The sequence below is a fragment of the Colius striatus genome, chromosome 12 (genome assembly GCF_028858725.1).
Source record: "Colius striatus isolate bColStr4 chromosome 12, bColStr4.1.hap1, whole genome shotgun sequence".
Taxonomy (NCBI): Eukaryota; Metazoa; Chordata; class Aves; order Coliiformes; family Coliidae; genus Colius; species Colius striatus.
In genome coordinates, this window is record NC_084770.1 from 27,171,178 (window position 1) to 27,190,642 (window position 19,465).

Genomic DNA, 19,465 nt, shown 5'->3' on the forward strand with positions numbered 1-19,465 from the left:
ACTCTCCCGGGCAGCTTATGGCTGCACTGGAAGACCTTTGGGCCACAAACCTAGTTTGCCATGCAAAGCTGTCTAGCCAGCAGAAAAGTTTCCATCTTGGCCCATTGCTGAAAAACTTATGTAGTGTTTGCATGAGAACACTTTAGTAGCTGTGGAGCAGGGCTGCAACACATGGCTGCAGCAACAAGTCACTGGGAATTCCTGCAGGGACTACTCCAGGCTTCTTGGAAGCATAAGCAAAATTGGGTTTTGCTGTCCTGTCTGCTCATGTATTAAGAAAGAAAGAAGGAAAGCTCAGAGCTGGGAGGCAGAGGCAGGGCAGAGCCCTGGGTGCTGCTCCAAGGCAAAGTGAAGGGTTGGAAGTATTACCTGCCATGGATTTCCTCCTGAAGCTCTGTACTCTGATGCCTTTTTCCTGCTCTTATGAATGACTTCCAGATGTATGTAGAGGTGGTAGCCCAGAGTCTTCACCAAATCCAATCCCCCAGTGTTAAACCTGCCTTTAGGACCAGATTTCTTGTTAAAACCTGATTTAGGAATTAAAGGCATTGTCTGGGCAATGTGGTTTCCTCCCTCATCTCCTCTGATCCAGTGCTACTTTTTCCAGTTGTGTTTAAGACTTTTTGTACTGCAGTTTCCAGCTTAAGGCTTTAATAATATCCAGATCAAAAGCAATTCAGCCACCTTTCTCCAGTTCTCACCTTCTGTTCTACTGTGCCTTAAATCTCATTGTGTTTTGAAGAAGGCCTGATCTGCTACATGCCCAAAGGGCATTGGGATAGTCTTACTTCAGTGACTTCTTCATTCTCTCCTACATTCATTCCCATCCCATCATTATATTAGTGTGTTCCAGATGTTGAGTGATCAAATGGTATCAAGGAGCATGCATCAAGTGTGTGGTGCTGGGGGAGGCTGAGGCAGGGGGAGCTCAAAGCTTTGTGTCTCCTGTGAGAAACCACCAATCCCTGCCTTGCTTTTCACAGCTTCCCAATTGGAATCCAGAGTTGTGAAAGGGTGGAAACTGTGAAAATATGATCTGTGAACACTGGGAAGCTGTGAAGTGGGGAATGGGTGGGGATTTCCAATTTCTCTTGAATGCAAAGGTTATAGATTTTGGTTGAAAACTTAATTCTCTGAGAAGTAACTTTTGGTCACTCCATCAGCAAAGGGAAACAGCAGCCAAGGGTGTGCAGAATTGTCTCAGTTGTAAAAACCTTTCATTTCTTTGCTCATAACTTTCTGGCATGTTCATATTTGAGGCAGAAGGTTTGCAGACCTTGCTTCTGCCAGAAGGCAAGCTTCATTTGAGCAAAGCCAGTTGTCTTGTTTCTGAGCCTGGGAGTGAGAGGCAAGAGTAAGAAACAGCCTCCCATTTCCTTTTTCTTTCAAATACTTCTGCAGCAAGAGTGTGAAAGGTGATGTTTTACATAGGAACAGCCTTGATGGAAGAACTGTGGCTTTCATTGGCCCAGGGAAAAATGAGTCTTGGTCTGAATTAGTGCTGTTAAAAAGGCAGTGGCTGGGCCTTGCAGTGCTGAGAAGCCCTTACCTGGCACACACTTGCTCAATGGCTCCTTGAGGAAACTTTGTGAAAGCAGGGAAGCCCAGTCATAGATTTAGCAGGTGACTCCCAGGAAGGTGTTTCTGGCTAGTACACCTCCATGGTAAACTCTCTGAGGCTGGAAATACAGCAAATGCATGACTGCTTTCTTGTGACTCAAGTGGGAGCCAATGCATCACTTCAGAGGGATCCTCTGCAGAGCCACCTCAGCTGATTGTGTACCTGCTTCCAGGGATGGGACTGCAGATGACTTCTGGAGCCAGAAGGGCTTTCTAGCTCCAGCACTAGCCTCTCATGAGCCTTTTACCTCCATCCCTGCCAGTCACAATGCTAAGAAAGCCATGTGCTGTGGTGCATGAACACAGCCATAGATGGAACCTGTTGCTGCTGGCCTGGAGAACGTGGTGTCAGCAGAGCTCAAGGCTCTTGAGTATGTGTCCAGCATGTGACCAGGACATGTGTCATGTCCAGGACTGTGTGCTCATGCCCTATCTGAGCATCCTTTGGGAACCAGGACAGACCCAACAGTCATGGGCCAAGTGGAAGTTAGTATCCAAAAGGACCCAGTGGCTGGTTATTTTTAAGGTCTTATAGCAAGGCAGCTGTATTATTAGAGGTTTCCAACCACCCCAGTTACCTGAGGGTCCCCCACCCACCCTGGCTACAGATAATGGGCTGCTTCCCCTCAAATAAAGAACTGCTGCTGTCTGGAATCAAGGACAGATGCCACAAGTTGTCTTATCCCAAGGCCCCACATACCCTTAATCTATGGCACATATCTAAATGCATGAAAAGGTTGGATATCAGTGGGCAGGGAGTGTTAAGGAGAAGGTGCAGTGTTAATTAGAGCTACCTGTGTATGAGTGATGTGTGCTGAGGACAGTTAGCACAAGCTTCTGTGCATCCCTTTTGACAAACCCCACTGCTTAGTGCCTCCTAATGCTGCAAAATGGGCATTGAAATCCCCTGCCAGGTCAGCCATTCATCACAAACACATTTAGACTTAATTGCTAATTAATTTTCCCCAGATAATGTGGATTTTTTTTTCCCCCAGTGTGTGAAATGTAGAAGAACTTTGTGAGAACCAGCCACAACTGAGTTGACTGTAATTGGTATTCTCTCCCTTTGGTTAGAAGTAACAGTTCATCAACTCTTAATTAGCTTGGACTTTTTCAAGAGCAGTTTCCAGTTTCTTGACAGAAAGATATACAACTTGTTTCTCCTGTAGCAATGCAAAGAAAGGCATTTTACCTTGAACTGACAAATCAGGCTGCACTTGTTGGTGTTTTCTTCCTCCTGATGCTGAGTGCCAAGCTGCATGTTGTACCTGGAGCAATTTGTTCCATTAGTGGCACTTGTCACAGAGAAAAGAACACTGATTATACAAGAAAGGGAGTTGGAGCTCAGTTCAACTGAGTTGTGAAGGAGTAACCAGCAGGGCTTGGAGTGATACTTTAACATAAGGAGGAGCTTTTAGGTAGCTCATCAGCATCAGAGAAGCTTTGCAGTTCGTGTCTGTTGGAGGTGAGTGCCATTTCTGTTCATTGTACAGCTAGGAAGACTGTGGCCACAGAAAAATGAAGCCACCTCTGGTTATTCAGACCCAGCAAAGTGTCCTGCCAGGACAAATCAGCTGCCTGGCACTTGTCAGTTTGGCTTGTGAGTCCTGTCAGGGGATGATGCAGGGGAAGGTGACCCAAGAAATGGTGATGCTGCAGCAGGATCAGCCCTGAGGCAGCTCCCAGCAGTTCCAGGGGCAGGCTGGGAGCTGGGGGCTGTGGCAGCCCTGGTGTGGGCTCTCCCCACTGTGAGCTGCTCAGCCCAGGCTCACCTGCGGTGTTACAGCAGAAGTGCTGCATGAGAAGCTCCCAAACAGCAAATCCTCCTCTGGCAGCCTCTCACCTGTGAGTAGAGTAGCCAAAATTTCTGAGAAGGGTGTGCACACACATGCAGGGCTGGGGACAGAGCCGTGGCTGGAAGAGGGGATGTACCTCCACGATGCAGACGGCTGCATCTCGAGCGCTTTGCAGCAGTGGGACGGTCTGTGTAGAGACTGATGAATCAGGATTGCCAGGATGGGTGCTGTGTATGTGCCACTAACCCCTGCCAGGGTTTAATTACATATTGTAGTTCCTCAGTGTAGATGAGGCCTTCTGGTTAAAAGGAGAGCTCTCTGTTAGCACCCTTGCAGCTCACAGCAATAATTTTGTCACAAGAACGAAGTGCCATGTGCTGCTGTCTTTGGGACTAGCAGTGGCTCAGCTGTTTGAGTGGCAGGAGATGCAGACCCAACAGGACTCTTGGGCTGGGATGAGAGGCCCCAGGCTTTGCAGAAAGCATGTCTTACCTTGGCAGAGAGCTTCTTGCTGGCAGCTGAGACAGGGGAGTAAGAGTTGAGACCTGGAGAGCGGGCAGGGATCAAGTCACCCTTTGGCCTGAGGTTCCAACAGGAGAGGCTTTGATCAGCTGTGTTAAGGCAGCATGTGCTGCAGGCATCTCTTCTTATTAAACTGAGGCCCTTTAGCAAAGTACTTGATGAAATCAGCTTTTGACTTTGTTTTTTCATCTTAGGAACCCAGGAACAAGGTAATTTTATAGGAGGCTGAAGTGCCCCGAGAGCCCTCTGGCAACACACTGGTGTCTGTAGGAAGAAGTCTGGTTTTAACAGGGAAGATGAGGAAACATAAGCAGATCAGCCATTTGAGAGGTGGAAGGATCCCAGTACAAATATTTGGAGATACAGAAGTGCCAGCAGCCAGGTCAGGTTGAATAGGAAGAACTTTCTGCCAAAAGTACACTTGAAGCCACAGTTTTTTATTCAACATGCTTTTGTTCTCTGCCTAAGTGATTAAACCAAGCTTCAGCTAAGGCCTAGTTTGCTCAACAGCTTTGCAAAGCACTTAAATTGTAAGCCATTAAGCAGGACATGACTGTGGCTGGAGAAAGGCAGGTTATTGATGCTCAGGATCAGTTTAAGATGCCACAGGGAGTTTGGACATCAGGAGCCTGGGGTGCAGATGCAGAGGGTGCTTTCATTCGCTGCTCGTTGAGTTAGAGCTTCATTCAAGTCTGAGAACCCAAGGAGAGATTATGTGTGTAGGAAAGCTCATATGGCCCTTACAGTCTGTGGCTACAAACAAGACTCATGGAAATGAGCTCTGCTGGTTCAAAAATTGTAGAGATCTTTAAGTGAGGCCATGCCCTCAAAAAAAGACCTTGTTTAATAAAGCTTTACACATCCAATATGCATTTTTCAGGGGCTTTTCTTCCTTTTCTTATATGCCTAGCACAAATGAAGGTAATTTATATACCTAAATACATGCTGTTTGATTTTAATTGAATAACAGTTTCCTTCCAACTAGACCTTATCATACATCACCAAAAAAAAGCAGTGATTTAGATTTCATGAGGTTTGCTTCCAAAAAGGGTCTTAAAAGTACAAATGTAATTGAAGTGAGAAGTATTATTTAAATCACTTTTCCTCTCCCTGGCTTCAATGATGATTCAAAGTTGCTTCTGTAAGTCAGTAAATTGACTGACTCTGGTCCTGCCATGAGCTGCCCACTGGGCAGTGTCTGAGAGCCTGGAGGTAGCTGGCAGTCAGGGGGATGGAAATCCCTAAAGGTGTTGGTAAGGGAGGAGTCTCTAGTGAGTCATGTTTCTGTCACTTCTGTGGATGCTGGACCTAGGGTGTAAAACCATGTAGTTGTTTATACCTAAGCAAAGGCAGGATGCAGATGCAGAGAAGCACATGGGGTGAGAATCTCAACCATGGTAATACTGGCCTTGGTTGAAAAACACCAGAGTACAGCCCTGTGTGTAACCACATCATAAGACTTGCCTGTTCCTGTGGCAGTGCTGAGGAGCTTTAGGGACTGTGCCTCCAAACCAGACCCTGCAGTGACTGGGGCTGCTGGGATGGCTCTGGGGAGGGTTGGCACCGGCACTGGTGCACTCCTGCTGTATCTCACCATGGCTCTGCACTTCTACTCCATCTCACCATGGTTCTGCACTTCTACTCCATCTCACCATGGCTCTATGCTCCTGCTCCATCTCACCATGGTTCTGTACTCCTGCTCCATCTCACCATGGCTCTGTACTCCTGCTCCATCTCACCATGGCTCTGTACTCCTGCTCCATCTCACCATGGCTCTGTACTCCTGCTCCATCTCACCATGGCTCTGTACTCCTGTATCTCACCATGGCTCTGTACTCCTGCTCCATCTCACCATGGCTCTGTACTCCTGCTGTATCTCACCATGGCTCTGCGCTCCTGCTCCATCTCACCATGGCTCTGTGCTCCTGATGTATCTCACCATGGCTCTGTACTCCTGCTGTATCTCACCATGGCTCTGTGCTCCTGCTCCATCTCACCATGGCTCTGCACTCCTGCTCCATCTCATCGTGGCTCTGTACTCCTGCTCCATCTTACCATGGCTCTGTACTCCTGTATCTCACCATGGCTCTGCACTCCTGCTCCATCTCACCATGGCTCTGTGCTCCTGCTCCATCTCACCATGGCTCTGTGCTCCTGCTCCATCTCACCATGGCTCTGTACTCCTGCTCCATCTCACCATGGCTCTATGCTCCTGCTCCATCTCACCATGGTTCTGTACTCCTGCTCCATCTCACCATGGCTCTGTACTCCTGCTCCATCTCACCATGGCTCTGTACTCCTGCTCCATCTCACCATGGCTCTGTACTCCTGCTCCATCTCACCATGGCTCTGTACTCCTGTATCTCACCATGGCTCTGTACTCCTGCTCCATCTCACCATGGCTCTGTACTCCTGCTGTATCTCACCATGGCTCTGCGCTCCTGCTCCATCTCACCATGGCTCTGTGCTCCTGATGTATCTCACCATGGCTCTGTACTCCTGCTGTATCTCACCATGGCTCTGTGCTCCTGCTCCATCTCACCATGGCTCTGCACTCCTGCTCCATCTCATCGTGGCTCTGTACTCCTGCTCCATCTTACCATGGCTCTGTACTCCTGTATCTCACCATGGCTCTGCACTCCTGCTCCATCTCACCATGGCTCTGTGCTCCTGCTCCATCTCACCATGGCTCTGTACTCCTGCTCCATCTCACCATGGCTCTGTGCTCCTGCTCCATCTCACCATGGCTCTGTGCTCCTGCTCCATCTCACCATGGCTCTGTGCTCCTGCTCCATCTCACCATGGCTCTGCACTCCTGATAACACTAGTCTGACTAACAGGAGCCATTACAGGACTTGCATTGCGTGAGCACCATCTGGGTGCCCTTGTCTGTTCACAAAGTCTCCTAGTGATGTTTAACAAGTGTCCACTTTTATGCCAGAAGCAGCTGGTTCTTGATTAAGGGCTGAGTGTCTTGCAAGGCTGACAATTGTGCAAGTTATGGCATGTGTAAGCAGTGCAGTTGATGATTCCTGTAAAGAAAGCCTATGAGTAACACTATGGCACCTGACACCTCAGAGAAGAGCCTCAATTTTTGTTCTAAATGGGGCTAACCAGAAGGGGCAGAGAGGCCTAGACCATGGTTCTCTGGCACTGGGGCAGTTCCTCCATCAGTTTTCTCAACTAGGGCTCAAGCTTGTGAGTGTGGGTAAGGTGGGAAGAAGTCTGTTAGGGCCCTTGTCTTTTCTCAGGCCGTTTGCTTGTGCTGCCCGTGGGATCCCTGCATCACCATCTCCTTTTTCTCTCCTCTCCAGGTTATTTCCAGGATCTGTTGAACAAGTCAGAAAAGGCCCTGTATGATGCTTTTCCAAGCATGTATGGAGAACTGTACACTCAAAACATGAAGGTCTTCAAGGACTTGTACAGCGAGCTACGCCGCTACTACCGCGGCTCCAACATCAACTTGGAAGAGGCTCTCAACGAGTTCTGGACACGCTTGCTGGAGAGGCTCTTCAAGCTGCTGAATCCCCAGTACCATATCACAGATGAGTACCTGGACTGCATGGTGAAACATGCAGAGCAGCACAAACCCTTTGGGGAAATCCCCAGGGACCTGAAGGTGAAGGCAACCCGAGCCTTCATCGCGGCACGCTCCTACGCACAGGGCTTCCTCGTGGGCAGCGACGTGGTCAGAAAGGTGTCTCAGGTATGCTGGGCTTCAGACTGGCAGCAGCCAGCCAACTGCTGCTCTAGGGGAGAGGGAGGGTATTTCTCCTTATAGAACCACAGCATGGTGGGGGTGGGAAGGGCTCTGCAGAGCTGCTCCAGCCTCAGCCCCTGCTCCAGCAGGTTCCCCTGGCTCAGGGGGCACAGGAACGTGTCCAGGTGGGTTTGGGAACCTCCTGAGAAGGAGCCTCCACACCCTCCCTGGGCAGCCTGGGCCAGGGCTCCCTCAGCTCACAGCAAAGAAGTTCCTTCTCATGTTCCAGCAGGACTTTCTGTGTCCCAGCTCGTGCCTGTTACCTCTTGTCTTGTCACTGGGCACTACAGGACACTCACCCCCACCACCTCTTGACCCCTGCTCCTTTTTAGGTATTGATAAGCACTGATAAGGTCTCCCCTCAGTCTTTTCTTCCCCAGGCTACACAGCCCCAGGTCTCACAGCCTTTCCTCATCAGAGATGCTCCAGTCCCCTGATCATCTTGGTGGCCCTGCACTGGCCTCTCTCCAGCACTTCCCTGTCCCTCCTGAGCTGGGGAGCCCAGAACTGGACACAGGACTCCAGATGAGGCCTCAGCAGGGCACATTGCTGGCTCACAGGTTTAGTGAGCTCCCATCTCTCTCTGCAGAGCTGCTCTTGTTCCAAAGCAAGCAGATACCTTTTAGTTTTATAAAACAAACAAGTTGAAAGTCACCCATCAGTGGAAGGGAGCAGCAAGCCTGGACTTCTTCAGGCACTGATAGTGCAGAAGGAGAGAGGTATAGCTCACTACAGATCAGTTTTTCCTTCATTTTAACATGTGCAACTGGGTCCCAAGGATGTCAGTGGCCCAGGCTGTAAAGCTGTTGTGTGGCTTGCCTAGATTCCTGCCAGGGAAATGCCTCTCAATCACCCTGCCTTCTTCTCCTCCTTGCTGGCAGTATGATGCAGGGTGTGCAGAGCTGCCTTGCCATGGGTGTGCTGGGAATACACGCAGAGAGATGCGTTTCAGTGGTCGGTGATGGGATTGCTGTGTCTGTTGATGTAGCTGTGTGTGTTTGTACAGCTTCTGTGTACAGAGAGAGTTTGCAAAGTGCATTGGGATCTTCAGGGATGAAAGGTGCTATATAAATGTAAATTAACATGACTGAATCCAGGGGTTCAGGAGGAAGGAAATTGTCTGTATCCTTTACTGCAGAAGCAGCTTTTCAGAGCCAGAAGATGATTGTCCTGAACCAAGAGATTCAGACTTTTCACACAGGTAGTGAGGAGCAAATCCATACTAACACAATGACTTGCATGCTGCATGTGGAGGTGGGATTCAGCAGATGTGAGACATAGGGAGTGATTAAGCTGTGCATGGAAAAAGCCATAGTCAGAATGGAGTTGCTGGGAAGGAGCTGGGTGCCAGTGCAGGACGGTGCTATTTCATGCACCAAATCCAGACTTTGATCTCAGGAAGAAGCATCAACGTGGTACCAGTGACAAATGCTTTCATTTATCAATGTGGGGCTATAAAACTGTTCAGCTACCCAAAAGCCTTTGTACATCTTATTAACATCACACTCTCCTGACACTTTAGTGAGATAAAAGAGGAGAATGATGCAATTTCAACGGGGCCAAAGTAAAATATTTGTCATAAATCCTGTGAATGGCAGAGAGGTTTTAGCTCAATGTGTGTGACTCTGCCTGTAGCCAAGTGTGGTGGGTAAAGCTGACTGGCAGGGCAACTGAAGCAGAAGGGAAGGGCCTGAGATACCAACATGCACCATCTTTTCCCCCCTCTCTCCTGTAGGCTTCTGCCCCATTTGATTTTTATGCTGATTGCCCCTGTCTGAGTACTTCTCTTGGCATTGCCTATCAATCTGCACATGGGGTATGTGGCCAGTCACAGATCCTTCTCTTCCCTCAGCCTGTTCCTCCAGGAGGCAGAGTGTTCCAGGAGAGTCCCAACCATTCCTGTCTCTCACCAGAGCCCTCCCTGGGGTTGCAGTGAGCCTGGTGTGCTGCTGTTGTAGCACAGTCTGCACAAAGTGAGTCGGGAAGGCTCAGCAAGTCCTGCCTGAGAGCTGGTTTTGTCATGAAGACCAAAACTTTCCCATTGCTCCTGTCTTAGTACTTCAAGCAAGAGGAGGTGAGAATGCTGAGGTGGGAAATCCATGCCTTAGTGTAGCCCTCAGCTGTGGCTAGAATAAAAGGTCTGGTTTATGCACTTTCCTTTACCAGATGTGGATTTGCAGTAGTCCCAAAAGGATGTGAAGTGCTGAACTTGATCCCCAGCTGCTGCTTTGGTTTGAGTCGTTTTTCCTGTTGCCTCATGCTTGCAGCATTAGGAGAAAGTGGATAAGACTTTTATTAAGATCAGAGACTGGGGGTTGACTTTCCTGTCAGCTGGTAGCAGGGGTCTTTAAAAATAACTCTTTGAGCTGAAGTTTGGTATGGAGCAGCAGTGAGAGGTTTAGTCGGGAAGTCTGAGAAAGCCTGTTTAAATGGAAACTTAGGAGTAAATTACCCAGCTTGGGGCATCTGAAAAAGAAAGTGATTCCTTTGCTTGTATTTATTTGCAACTCCCAGAAAAGCTACTGATCTCTATCTCCAAAAGCCTCCTGGTTTTGGCTTCTCAGACACTTCTGGCCCAGTGCTTGTCCCCTGTGTCTTCTTGCTGGTTTGGGTCCTTGTGCACAGGCTGCATTACCGAGCACTCCAGAGAGACTGGTGCTGTTTGCAGGTTTTCTATCTGTCTTAAAATGGGGAAGAGCCTGCCCTGAATGAGCCACAGGTAGGGATTTTGTGAGATTCCTTTAATCTCTGCTGCCACTCCACTGTGCCCCAGGAGCATTTCTCACCCAGCCTCAGGCTGCCTGATCCCATAGGAGGCCAGTGCCAGTGGGCACGCAGGTTAGGAACGAGCATGGTGTGCTGAGGATAAATGGTTTGAGGGCATCTGGGCAGAAAATGGCAAAACCATTTCTCATCCTTACTGCCACACTGGCTTTTAAGGCAAATCCCCCTGACAGGCTGCAGACTCTGACACCAAGATCTGAAGCTTTTAGTGCAGCAGTTCCTGCCACCAACCCGGCCCCACGCTGACTGCAGCACAAGCTGCACGATGGCTGGCAGAGGGAGGAGGGGGAAGCCAAGGGTCCTGGGGCACACATGTGGCTGGTGGGGCTCATGGCAGCTTGGACAGAGCAGCAGGGCTGGCAGGGGATGTGCAGATTGGCACCCTGCCCTGGTACAGCTTCAGGAGTTACCCGTGTACCAAATGTGAGTGGGGGTGTTGGGGCAGCATCTGTGTTCACAGTCAGGTTGTGTGTTTCTGTAGCTATTCTTTGAGCACAAGTTGCAGGTTTTCAGTTAAGTTGCACCATGCCAAATGGAATTTTTCACCATCTCCATGAAGTAGCACCTACCAGACCAGCAGCAGGCACAAAATCCCTAGTGCAAGGCACACAGAGAAGGGGCTCCCACAGGGATGCTGCATGCCGGGGCAGGACAGAAGGAATAGTTTTGTTTAGGATCCTTTTCTTTGCTTGTGAGATTTGCAGCTGCCCAAAAATAGTGTTTCCTGCAAGTCTGAGCTTCATGTGAACAGGTGAAGGCCTTGTGCTGGGAGGCTGGCTGCCAGAGAAACACACCTGGCGTGAGCAGCCTCAGCAAGGGGAGCAAAGACGTGAAATCCGTGGGGTAGGTGAATTACAGTGCTGCAGGGGAAGGGGGAAGCAAAGCTGAGACAGTGGAAATAGCATGGGCTGAGAGAGAACCCCTTATAAACCAACAGCAAAAAATCCTCAGTGTGATAAACAGGAATGTCAGGGGCTGGAAGGGACCTGGAGAGCTCATCCAGTGCAACCCCCCTGCCAGAGCAGCACCACCTAGAGCAGGGCACACAGGAGCTCACCCAGCTGGGTTTGGAACATCCCCAGAGAAGGAGACTCCACAGCCCATCTGGGCAGCCCCTGCCAGTGCTCCCTCACCTCAACAGGGAAGAATACTCTGCCTGGTTTTGTTACTGATTGCTCACACTATGACACTGCTCAGGCATCTTGGGTCAGGACTACTGCACAGAGTGCTGTGGAAACAGGTTGCAGAGATGAGCCTGTCTGCAGCAGGGCAGCCCAAAAGGACAAGGGGACTGTGCAGGCATGCACAGACTCCTGCAGCTCAGCATCATGCTCATGCTGCACCAGTAGACAGGAGAACTGCCCCACATATGTCCTCAAACTCCCCTCAGAGACCTGACAGCCTGTGGATCTCAGGTGAGAGCATAGAAAGGCAAAGAACTACTGTTCTGTTTCCAGAGGCAGGAAGAGAGGGGGTATTTCTAGATGAATTTTGCTAATCAGTCAAAGTGAGTTATTAGGACAAGCTTTCCTTTGCTGGATCTTTGTTGCTTCCTGCTCCTGGACTTTTAAGTTTCCCCATGGTAGTGGGGATTGATGTGAAGCCTCAGCAGCTATGTAAGCAAGAAAGTCGTGCTTAAATAATCAATTGTAACAGTTGGTTGCATTTCCTTTGCTCAGTCGATGTGCTTGAGGCTGATACTCCTTGTGTTTGAAACAAGATGGGATGATTCTCTTTCCTAATGATAAGCTTTTCCATGACATCCTGGGTTTCATCTTATTGGTGAAGGTCATCTAGCAGTACATTTTTATTGAAGCAGCACTGTGCCTCACAATACATTTGAGCCTTCCTTTTAGAACCCCTGTGTTAGTGTAAGTGGCAGCTTCCCTGTTTACCACAGGAGTAATCTTTAACCTGAGCTGCATTTGGGTGGAAGCTGAATTCCACTTAAAAAGGCCCAAAAATAGAACTGTTATGAATGTTTTTAATAGTTAAATGAGTGTGCTGGACATGTACAGAAAGTAATGTCTACCTAAACATGCTTTCCAACAAATCAGCAATAGAACAAAGACAGTTATTCCTGGTCCTCTGGTGCTTTAAGACTGTAGCCATCTCTCATACCCCACTGTTTTCCATAGCTTGGAAGGGACAGAGTTGACTTCTATCTTTCAGCTTCCAGTTGCTTTTTTGAGGTGAAGTAGGCATAAAATTGATCTGACTGAATAAAATGAAGACAATCCTTTTCACACTCCTAATGAAAGCCCTGCTAGAACAGCTCGAGTGCATCGAACTCCTGGCCAGTGTGTTCAGTGACACATCTCCATCCTTTCAGTGACTTATGCTACAGCACCAAGTGCATACCATAACAATTTATTTCATGTAAAAGATGTCACTTTTCTGACAAAATCAAGGATTTGTCTAAATTGGCCTCCTCTTGATCCTGAAAAGACAATAGCAGTGTCTGGAAATAGGTGGTGTGAGAATGTTGTTCCACAGCACTGACTGCTCACATGTCACCACGTTTATTTCCTTTTCACTGTGTGTTATCCCACCCCTCACAGAGGAGCTGCTCAGTTTTTGCACACAGAGGTGTGTGTTCTTGTATTGGGTCGATGGCTCAGTGGCAGGGTGCCACATAGAATGCTAGAGACTAGCTTTGCCATAAGGTGCCACAGTAAACTCTATCTGGGTGAAGCTCTCACCTGAGACCTGCTCCCACCAAGGGAAGCAGTGTTTTCCTTCAGGGAGATCATCTGTTTGCTTGCAAGGGATTTTGTAAGCCTCCCACCTTCAGACAGCAGCTGCCTGTAGCAGAGAGAGCTCTGCTTGGTGAGACACCCTTCCTCCAGGAGTGCAGCCACGGCGTGACAGCTGCCACAAGCACCCTCTGCAGGTCTGGCTCTGTTCAGGAGGAGGAGGACTGAAGCCCTGGGAGTTGAGGAGCCTGTGGTATTTCAAACACACCTACCTGTGAACAGCATCTTAGAGTACAGGCTGAAATAAGCTCTTGCACCTCCAGGGCTGAGCTGCTGCTGCAGGGCCTGTGGTGTGAGGGGCTGCCATGGGCCCTCCCTGCTCAGGTCAGCGGCTCCTCTGCTCCAGTGTCTCATGTTTGCTTGGGAACCTCTGCCTGGGCAGTTTGGATGTGGGATTGCATGACTTAAAACGTGGTAGATCTAAGTCCCAGTGATGCCAGTGTCCACTGCAGGAGCTCAATAACCCTTTGCCCTAGCTGGCCATGCTCCCTGAGTCACAGGCTTGCCACTAGCTACCCTCTTGCTTTAGCCACTTGGGCCACCCACGATGGCCCTTGGATTTGGCACTGCCACAGCCCCACACACAGCCCTGGCAGCCCACTGCTCCTCTCCAGCACTGCTGCATGTAAAGCCAGGGAGAGTTTTGCAGTAATAGTGGCATTTGTTTGGACAGATTCAAATGAGGCTGGATGGGGAGCACACGGTCTCAGACACATCCCTACCCATTTCACATATTACTTTCCAGTGTTTCCATCCATTATTATGTTTAAATCACAAGCCTTCAGGGATAAAAACCCACAGGTGTTCAGAATAAGAAATAACACAGATATATGTCTCCTGTATTTACCTGCTGGTTAAAAGTCAATTGAATCTAGTTTCCAAAGGACTGGAAATTGTACCTGCTGCAAGTAACTGCATCAGATGAACAGAGCAGGGAGTGTGGTGAATAGGGAGGGGGTGGCTTGCAGTGTTTTCCTCCAGAGGGAGAGGGGCATGACATGTATCCACATCAATCTACCTCATTTTAATATCTGAAGGCAGTCAGGCACTGGACAGGAACCTGAAGGTGCAGCTCTGGGGTCAAGTGTCCCTCCCAAGGCAGTGAAGCCTTCTGGAGCCACTGACTTTTACTCCCTCCTTTCTGCCTCAACTTGGCTGAATTGCCCTTCATTTATTTGTTTAATGTTTGAGGGGGTTTTTTCTGGGTCTGTAAAATGGCCATTTGGCTGCTGTGCTGGCAGGGATGGCCCAGGCAGCCTGTCTGGCCTCAGGCTTCACAGCAGCTCTGCTTTGCTGGACCACAAAGGGCAGGCATTTGGCATCAGCCTCTGTCCTCTGTGTCCTTCAGCCTGTGCTGAGCTGAACCCAATGAGGTGAAAGCAACAGTGTCACCAAACTGCAGGATTGGGCTGTCTGTGCCCTACCTTTGCCACTGGACCCAGTGCCACTCACTCTCTGATCCTTGATGGGGGCTTGGAAACGTGCTTGGAAGTATCTGCAATGATGGGCTTGGTGAGGCTTAAAACTTACTGTGCTCCAAGGACTCGTGTGTATTTGTGGAAAATAATGACTGAAGTGATTATACAATTCATTAGACTTTGAAATAATCATATTTCTGTCAGGCCTGCAGCTGTTTCTTTTAGCTTTATTCTGAAAGATTGGGAAGGTTGGTTCATTTAACACACGTCAAGGTGCTAATTACATCAGGTCTGGCATAAATATGCACAAGGCAGCTGCTGACCAGGTGGCAGAGAGAGAGCAGGGTCTGCTCCTGGTGCTGGTGGAAGGCTCAGAGCACTTGCAGCTCCTTCTCCTTTCACCAAGGGAATTGAGTGCTGATGGCCTCGTGCACAGAGCAACCATCGTTTCCAGCTTGCACACCTGGGGATGTGAAGAAAGCACTGTCCTGACTGTTTGGTATTTGAGGGTTCTTACAGGGGGAGACTGTAAAAATGAAATGTCTCCCAGCATGAAGTTGCCACGTTGCAGGTAGCCCCAGTCACAGAGCTGGCCATCTCCCTGCCAAAACACAACCCTGTCCTCCCAGTGCCTTGTTGTAGAAGAGAGCGTGTGGTTATCAAAGAGAGGGTGAGGCTGGTTTTCTGAGCCTGTCCCTGGGCAGAGCTGGAAAACCTTCCTTTACTTCTACTTTAAAACATGCATGAGAAGGTAAGTGAGGGTGCTCTGAATGCCTCAACTACAACTATCTTTGTAGCTCTGTGTCCAGGCCCCAGACCTCTGGAGGTCTACGGCTGTAGGTGCTGTCTGCCTCTAGACATCTGCCAGCATCTGTTGGTCTGGAAACAGAAGTTGCCTGATGTCACTGGGTTTAACTGGTGCTTCTGGAGGTTATTGTGGCCATTCAGCCAGTAAGGCTTGGAAAAATATACCTCAGAGGCAATGCAGGCACGTTTAGACATCTCTCTGATGTGTTTGGAGGTTATTGTTGTGGAGGCTCCTTCTCGGGAGGTTCCCAAACCCGCCTGGGCACGTTCCTGTGCCCCCTGATTGAGGGGAACCTGCTTGAGCAGAGGGATTGGGTTGGATGGTCCCTTGAAGTCCCTTCCAACCCCCACCATTCTGTGATCCTGTGATTTCATCTTCACCCCAACCAGATGCTGCAGATCCCCATGCTCTCCTTAGCCTCCACAAAGCAGTGCAGCCCTACAGTGAGGAGGGGTTGGGAGCAGGGACATAACACAGCTCAGGGGACACCACCACCATGCCACAGAGCAGCCCTGGCAGGCCACTCTCTTACTCTGATAAGCATTTCCAACAGCCTGCATTTTTCACCCAGGCTTCTTTCTCCAGCCCCAGATCTCTCCCCTCTACCTAACCTTGCTTCCCCTGGGAAGGCAGGCGCAGATGGCTCGCAGCAGCCTGGGGGTGAATGTGCAAGGAGGGGGCAGGGGGAAATACCAGCAAGAGCTCAGCTTATTTTATTGGTGTTAAATGCCTTTCAGATGTACTTAAAGGCCCCCAAAGGCTGAAGAGTCCCCTCAGATTGCAGCTAGGCTGCAGGTTCTCATTTGCTTTTAAGCCAGGCTTCAAAAGGAGAAAGGATTTGGGGTGGGTTGTTGGGGTTTTTTTCTTTTCCTTGTTTGAAGCCAGCACTTCAAAAGCAGCATCTGCAGCTTGGCTGCAGGTTCTGGGTGCCAGAGGAGTTGGCCACCTCCTGAGGGGCACGGGGGCTGTGATTCCTGGACATGACATATGGAGCTTGTCCCAGCACTGGTGCTTCTTTGGTCGCTGCTCCTCGAGGCTTTGCTCTCTGTATCCCACACTTTGGTCTTTCCAGGTTCCTTGTTGGTTTTAAAAAGGGGTTTGGAGGGAGGAGAGAACGCAGCAGCTTTTAGATTAAAAAGGCAAAGGGCTTGTGCAAACTCAATGACACATAAAACTCATCTCATGGCTTCCTGGTGTCACTTGGGGTGTTTCTGAGGCTCTTGAATATGTTCCAAGCAGTAGGCATTAGGGTAATGGCAGAAAACAGGTCTCTTCTTTGCACCTCTCTGTTCTGGGTGACCTGTCAAATGAGGTCTCACTTCAGAAGGGTAAAAAGCCACCCAGTGTTGTAGATTCTGAGAGGGCTGGGGTCAGGCCAGGAGCAATTACACCCTTCTTTTGCATCTCTGGTGACCTGCACCAAACCTGACACCTAAAAGAGTTGTCTGCAAATGAGTGTTGTTTAAAAAATCAACATAGAACCTGGGGGGGTGCTTTGCTGGTAGAAGAAGATGAGTCTGGGAGAGAAGTGTCCTGTGACTCTACAAAATGCTTTGTTATCTGTATACATGAGTGTCTGTACAAAGATGGGTAACTGGGGCTGAACATGCAAATCACGAGTTTGATTTGTTCTTTAAAGATACAGAAGGACAAGAGGGAGTTTTTTCCTATGTTCTAGAAAAATCTAGCTCATTTTGCCTTGCTGCTGTGTGTGTTCTACCTATAGAGACTGAAAGCCTGGCTGGCCCAAGAACCATCTGCACTCAGGTGTCTTCAGCCCCTCGAGTGTCTGTGTAGAGGTGTCTCACCTGTCTGAGCTTATCTCCCCTTCTCCAAGTGCTTTCACCTCTGTGTGTATCCCCTTCAGAAAGAGAACTGTTCTGAAGTTAGGTAATATGAAGGATAGCTTGGCTCTCCTCAGATGTGTCTCAGGGCAGGGAGAGAATACAGGTGACTGTTGTCCCTGAGCCTCCAGTGCTCCTGGGATTCTCTGCTTGGAAGTCACACATAACAAAATACATGGCAAGAGAGGTTTTTTGGGTGAGATGCCTTTCACACTGAATGCTTCCTAAACTGGCTGGGAGGTGGCAAGGAGCTCAGCTAGTAACTAATCCCCCAGCCCATCCTCTCATAACATTGCTTGGGAAAGTCATTAGTTTTTCTGTAATTGATTTAGACATTGCTCAGGAGGAGGAAAAAGGGAAAGCAATGTCACTCTGCATGCTGGGAGTGGTGTGTGCTGGGTTTGCTGTCCTATCACCTCCACACATGGTTGTTCTCTGCTGGCTGCTACACAAATGCTGGTGCCCAGTGGTCCCCCAGTGAGCCCCAGCTCAATGGTCACACTGTGGGCTGTGCTGGGAGCTGTGCAAACCTCTGTGTCAGGATGGAAGAGACTGTGAGAGAGCTGTTCTGCTCTGGCAAGGCACTTGCCTCCAGCAGTTCACATCTGGTTGAGTGGCTCCATCCATAGGCACAACCAGCCTTGGGAAGTAGCCATGGAAAAGCAGAGAGCTCAGCTCTTGCTCCAAGCCACAGGCACAAGGGTAATACCTAATGACAACCTCCTTGAGATGGCAGCACTTCTGCTGGAACAGGGCTTTTTATGAGGCAGCCACCTGTTCCAGTTTCATTACCTCATTGCTACTCCAATCAGCTGTAAAGTAGTTGTAATTAAAATGATCTATTGCTCAATACCCATTTGTCCCCTCTTTTGGGATAGATCTCAGAAGGGAATATCTTTTCCATAGCACTTCATCACAGGGCTTTTACCCTTGAAGGGACTGTACCCACTGATGTCACTAGTATCAGGTAGAGTCTGTGGATTTTAACTGAGCAATGACATAGGGACAGGGTATTTTTAAGCTGGGCTTAGCTTTGTTTCTCATACTTATTTAAACTCCTGACAACTGAATGAGGAGTGCCCTGGCTCCAAGCCATACCTCTCAGTAACAGCTTTTTGTTTCAGATCCTTGGGAAATAGCATCTCCACTGTATTGGTCGTGTTCTCTTGACATCTTAATGCAATTTCTAGGTCACTGAGCTAAGAAAAGACTTAGAGGTGCCCCTAAAGTTAAAGGAGAACCAGCTACAGGCTGGGCCACGTTATGGCACTTAGAGAAATCAATTATTGTCATGTGCTGCCTTCATGCTGTGCCAGATCATTTAAAGATGGAGAAATTAGGTTAGCTTTCACTTCATCTGCAGGAGGTGGCGTGCTCCTGCTTTCAGGGACCTGTGATGAGCAGAGGATGTTGCTTATTGATCTATCAGTTGTTGCAGATGTGTGCTGGGAAGCCAGAGGCCTCAGCTGGGAGCTGTTGGGCAGGGGGTAGGTCAGAACGTTTCAGGTTCATTTAAAGGCTGAAAGCAGAAGCATGGGGAGGTGAGGAAGTGTCAGAGTGTGGGTCAGAAACTGCTTCGCTCTTGCTGTGGGCTGGAGGGAGCTGCCATGGAAAGCATGGGTGCCATGACTCTGCTCACCAGGGCTTCTGCTGGAGCTGGCTGTGCCCCAGAGGTGAGCAGGCAGGGGAGCTGCAGCACTCTCCTGCTTGTGTTGCTGTGTCCATACAGGGGAGGGAATCTCAGCCTCTCCTAACTGGAGCTGGGATTCCCCTGGGTGGGTACTGCATACCTGAAAAGATCCCTGGGGGTTTACTTCACCAAAAGTGAAGGTGTTTAAAGGGCTCCATTCCTCAACATGCTGTAAGTCCTCCAGGGAGATGGTGCAGGAGAGGCTGTGGAAACCCCATACCCTCCTCTCCTCTGCCCTGTGTGGAGCAGAAGTCCATGGGCTGGGTCTGGCCGAGCAGAACATGCAGAAAGTACTCTGAAATTCTTCTTGCTGCCCTCTCATCCCCCTTTCCTTGGTTCATCTCTGCAGCCTGCCAATGGAAAAGGAGTGCTGCTGGCAACAGGAGAGGTTTGAGCCATTCTTTGGGGAAAGGGAGTGAAGCCTGGCCTCTTCCACCTGTGAAATGTAATCCTTATTCTTTCTGCCA

The 19,465-nt window shown here is 49.3% G+C and overlaps 1 protein-coding gene across 1 annotated transcript in view; it reads left to right on the top strand.

Annotated features, from left to right (window-relative positions):
- The window catches only part of GPC1 (glypican 1), a 216,993-nt gene that overhangs the window by 182,190 nt on the left and 15,338 nt on the right, over positions 1–19,465 (top strand). Inside the window, exon 3 of the mRNA XM_062006030.1 lies at positions 7,253–7,644. Coding sequence (XP_061862014.1) covers positions 7,253–7,644 — 392 coding nt within the window. The remainder of the gene's footprint in view (positions 1–7,252; positions 7,645–19,465) is intronic.